The 5,000-nt window shown below is 35.4% G+C and overlaps 1 protein-coding gene across 1 annotated transcript in view; it reads right to left on the bottom strand.

Annotated features, from left to right (window-relative positions):
* Positions 1-3,705: 3,705 nt before the first annotated feature.
* Positions 3,706-5,000, bottom strand: part of LOC307170539 (uncharacterized protein) — a gene marked incomplete at its 3' end in the record, with an annotated part of 1,432 nt that continues 137 nt past the window's right edge. The window contains exons 1-2 of the mRNA XM_079891662.1: positions 3,870-5,000; positions 3,706-3,818 (exon numbers count right to left, since the gene is read on the bottom strand). The exon at positions 3,870-5,000 is cut by the window's right edge and continues 137 nt beyond it. Of these exons, the coding sequence (XP_079747788.1) occupies positions 3,706-3,818; positions 3,870-5,000 (1,244 nt within the window). The remainder of the gene's footprint in view (positions 3,819-3,869) is intronic.

The following is a 5,000-nucleotide window of genomic DNA, read 5'->3' as shown; positions in this document are numbered from 1 at the left end:
TTTTGGCCACATTTCTTCTTTCCCATACTGCATTTTTTATCAACATTATTAACAGGTTCACAAACTTTTTACTTTGACAATTTTCCTCCCATCCAAACATCACTATCCTCTTCCATTCTATTACCTCTTCGTCCCAGTCCTCAATTAATTCTTTTATCATCTTTTTGCATTTTCTGTAAAAACCCTCCAACTCTTTACAGTATAAAAACAAGTGTAAAATTCCTTCGTCTTCGTCTTTGCATACTTTACATGTTGCATTCTGTTCCATTCCAATCTTAGTTAAAATACATTCGGTAAAAATTGCTTTGTGTCTTATAAGATACTCTAAACATTCCAGTTTGGTTTCCACTATCTTTCCCCTCATATTCCTCCATATACTTTCTTTTTTCAGATCTTTAATTCTCTGTACCCAAAAATTGTTAGCAACTGGTTCTTTAAAAACACCATCTCTAAAATAACAATAAAACCGTTTAACATTACACTCCTTAAAATTACATAGTTTCCCTTTCAGTCTGACATAAATTTCTTTCTCTTCCTTCCATTCCTCCATGTTTTCTATTCTTTTAATCCATTCCTTCGGTATTGCGTTTTTGACAATTTCGTATTTATTTTCTATTTCTCTTTTGTTGCATTCCTCTTTTGCTTCCTCCATTGCATCCATTATAAATTGTGATGGTAAAAACCCTTCTTGAAATTCATACAAAACATCTCTTACCCTTGTTATTCCCACCTCCATCCATTTTTTGAAAAAGATCTCTTTCCCATCTCTTAAAATACTTTTGTTTAAGAACAGAGGTTGGTTTAAAATGTTTTCTCTTCCTTTCAGATTATAATCTATTACAGTTAAGAAATCCCCCCAAGCACTTAAAATTTCCTTATAAAAGTCAGGTAATCCTTCCGCCATCCAGTTTTTTGTTTTCATCCATAAAATATCCTCCCCCAAATTAAAATTCCCACATTTGTTTAAAAAATATTTCATAACTTTCTTCCATTCTGTTTCATTTTCGTCTTGCAACAATTTTTTGACTATTTTAACTCTTAAGCAGTTTTTCCTTTGTTTAATATCCATTAACCCCAACCCACCCTCTTCTAATGGTCCTAATAAAGTGTTATATGCTATTCTCGATGGTTTACCCTCCCACAAAAAACAGAGAAAACATTTCTTCAACCTCCCTTCTACCCACAAAGGCATTTCTGTCACATATAAAACGTACCACAGCTTTGAAACCATTAAAACATTCAATACTAAAACCTTCCCTTTCAAATTTAAAGCCCTCATTCTCCAAAAATTTAACCTCCGCTCTATTCCTGTTATCAATTCCTCCCACATTTTTTCTCTTACTTGTCTCCCATCCTTTCCCATTAAAATCCCTAAAATCCTAATTTCTTCAACTTCCTTAAAATTAAAACATTCCGTTAAAACTGACGTTGCCCCAAACTTCATATACACTGTCTTTTCCTCATTAATTTTACTTCCTGATCCTTTGCAAAATTCTTGTACATTCTTCATTACTTGTTTTACACTCTCTTTCTCTTTAACTATTATTGTTGTGTCATCCGCATATTGAAAAATTGTCCCTTCTGCTTTGCTTTCCTGTATTTGTATTCCTTTTATTTTTTCTTCTTTTCTTATTGCTAGGCCCAAAGGTTCTGCTACAAGAGAGTATAATAAAGCTGAGAGTGGACATCCTTGTCTAATTGATCTAGTTATTTTAAAACATTCTGTTAAAAACCCGTTACATTTTATTTTTGTTAAAGCCCCCTTATATAAAATCTTTATCCATTTCATAAAATTCTCACCAAACCCAAACCTATTTAAAACCCCAAACAAATATTCATGCTCCACTCTATCAAAAGCCTTTTCGAAATCTAAGCTGATTAAATACCCGTCATCATTCTTTTCTTTTATGTATTGTATTGTGTCCCTTATACTCATTGTTATGTCTGCTATGTCTCTTCCTTTTACTGCATATGCTTGATTTGTTTTTATTATTTGTGGCATCACTTCTTTTAACCTGTTTGCTAAAATCTTTGCTAATATCTTTAAATCAGTATTTAACATTGTTATTGGCCTGTAGTTTTTTAAATCAGTTTGTTCACCTTTCCTTTTATATATTAACTTCATCAGCCCCATTCCCATTCTTTCATTCATCTCTTCCTCTTTAAAAATTTCCTTAAAAACCTCCTTTAAAATCTCTATTAAAATGTCCTTAAAACGTATATAAAATTCACTTCCCAAACCATCTATCCCTGGGCTTTTCCTTTTATTTAGTTGATCTATCGCTCTTTCGATCTCCTCGTTCTTGATTTCCCCATCACATTCTTTTTTGTCCTCTTCACTTAAATTTGTTTCAATATAATTTAACAGTTTCTTTTTTTCCTCTTCTTCCACTCCTCTTGTTTTAAAAAGATCCTCATAAAAAAACTTTATCTCTTCTAGCACTTTTCCATTCCCCTCCACAGTCTCTCCTCTTCTCCCTTTTATTTCTTTTATTATTCCAACTTTCGCCCTTTTTTTCTCCAAGTCAAAAAAAAACTTTGTACATTTCTCCCCCTCCACCATATATTTGGACCTACTTCTTAATCTTGCCCCCTCATATTCTTTTTCTTCTATTTCTTTCAGTTTCTCCTCTATTTCTTTTATCTTTTTTATGTCTTTATTCTCATTATTTAATTCTCTTTCTAACATCTCCTTTATTTCTTTTTCTTTGTGCCTTTTACTTATTTGTAAGATTCTGCAATACTTTATTGAAAACTTTTTTACTAGATATTTAACGTTCTCCCACCACATTCTTTTATCTTCTTCATACATTGCATTATCCTTCTCTTTCTCTATGATTCCTTTTATCTCTGCAACATAATCTTCATTCTTTAAAATCTCTGTATTTAAAATCCATGTACCCGGTCCCCTTTGCACATTACTCCAATCTATTTTAAAACGTAAAAACGTATGATCACTAAAACTGGTTTCTTCATAGCTGATTTTTTCAATAAAATTCTCCACATTCCTTGTACACAGCACATAATCAATTCTTGTTTTACATATAAAATGCCCCACTATTTGCTTCCTTGAATAAACCTTTTTCCCCCCATTTCTTTCCCTCCATACATCTATTAAATTATTTTCTCTCATCAATTCGTTTAATTCTTTCCTCCCTGTGTCCGATTTAAAAACCATCCCCTCAGCCATGTCTAGTTTGCTAAAAACTGTGTTAAAATCCCCCATCATTATTATTTCCTTATATTTCTTTATTACACTCCTTAAACAGTTAAAAAACTCTTTCTTTTCTTTCTCTTCTGTTGGTGCATGTACATTCACTAAAATTAATTCACGTCCTTCATAATTTACTTCCACAGCCATGCATTTCCCCATCTTATCTTTGTACACCACTTTGGTTGTATTAAAAACATCTTTTCTCATTAAAAACGCCACCCCTCTTCCAAGCCTACCATCCCCATTATTATATAAAATATCCCCTTCCCATTTCTTTTTGTATCCCATCATCACACTCTCTTTCCAATTTGTTTCTTGTAAAACAATGACATCTTCTCCTCTACACTTTTCTTTCACTCTTTCAAACTTTCTCATGTCCATCAGTCCCCTTGCATTAAAAGTAACACAACTTAAAACCATTAAAAGAAAGAAAAATAAATACCTAAAAAACATTATTCTCCATTTTCTCCCTCCAGGCCCTTTAACACTTCCTATCTGTTTGCACTTTCATCTTGGCTCTTTGTCATAGTCCTTTTTCTTGCATTTTCCAAATTCGGTGTTACCTTTAACGATCTCCTTCTTATTTGTCCTCTCCCCTCTCTGTCTTTGTCCATATTGTCCATTGTTATTTCTTCTTCACTATCCATCTCTTTACTTTGATCCTTCCTTCCTTGTCCATCTTTCTCCATGTCATCCCGATAATTTTTAAAACTGTCCGATGTTCCCATTCCTGTCCATTGCGTGTCCTGCTCCATTGTTTGTTCTTTATCTTCCTCGTTCTCTTGTTCCCTTTCTCCTTCTTCTCTGTTGCTCGTTCCTCCTTCCATTTCTTTTTGTTGTACATTTTCTTCCTCTTGTCCTTCATCGGTTTGTCCTTCCTCCTCGTTGTTTCCTTCATGCACCTGTCCGTCTACCTGATGCTCCCTACCTCCTTCCTCCATCCAACACTCACACTTATTTAAAATTTCCTGACACTCCGGGCACCTGACTGCATTACAGTCTCTTGCGAAGTGTCCCTTTTCTTCACATTTGTAGCACTTAAAATCCGGGCACTCTTTAAGCAGGTGATCTGGGCTCATGCACAGCCTACAGGTCTTCACCTGGTGACTGTGCACCACCCTAAAATACTGCTGCCCTTCTGCTGATTCCAGCCTTGTGCTGTATGGCAATGATGCCACCTCTTTAGGGAACCTCACTTTAAGGAACCTTGTTCCATCCTCGATTTCAGTGCCCGGGTAGCATCTCCTTTTAATTTTCGATATGGGATTAACTCCCCATCCCTCCAATTTCTCTATAATTTCACTATCATCAAGGTAGACGGGCAGGTGCATGAAGGAAACAACATAGTCCCTATTTTGCAGTTTTTTTATTTCACAATTCACCCCTTTTATGTTCAGTCCATCAATCAATTCCTCACATGTTTCCTCATTTTCCATTGTTAGTTCATACTCCTTTCCTTGTCTTGGTCTTAATGCCAGAATTTTCCCATTTCCACATTTATCCACCACTGCCTTGATAATATCCGCAGCTCTCACCTCATTCACATTCTCCACATTCACAATCAGCGTCGCCTCCTTTAAATACTTCCTTCCACCGAACTTGTCTCGAACGTCTTGATTTTTCCCGTGTCCCGCTCGTTGTCGATAATCCAGTCTCGTGTCGTTTGCCCTGCGTTTCTCTCCAGCCAGTCCAGTGTTGTTTGCCATGCTTGTTCCTCCATCCAGTCCAGTGTTGTTTGCCGTGTGTGTTCCTCTAGCCAGTCCAGTATCGTTTTCCGTGCGTGTTC

The sequence above is a fragment of the Squalius cephalus genome (assembly GCF_949319135.1).
Source record: "Squalius cephalus genome assembly, chromosome: 13".
Classification (NCBI taxonomy): domain Eukaryota; kingdom Metazoa; phylum Chordata; class Actinopteri; order Cypriniformes; family Leuciscidae; genus Squalius; species Squalius cephalus.
Note: the sequence above shows the minus strand (reverse complement) of the source record. Positions and strands in the feature narration are given on the sequence as shown.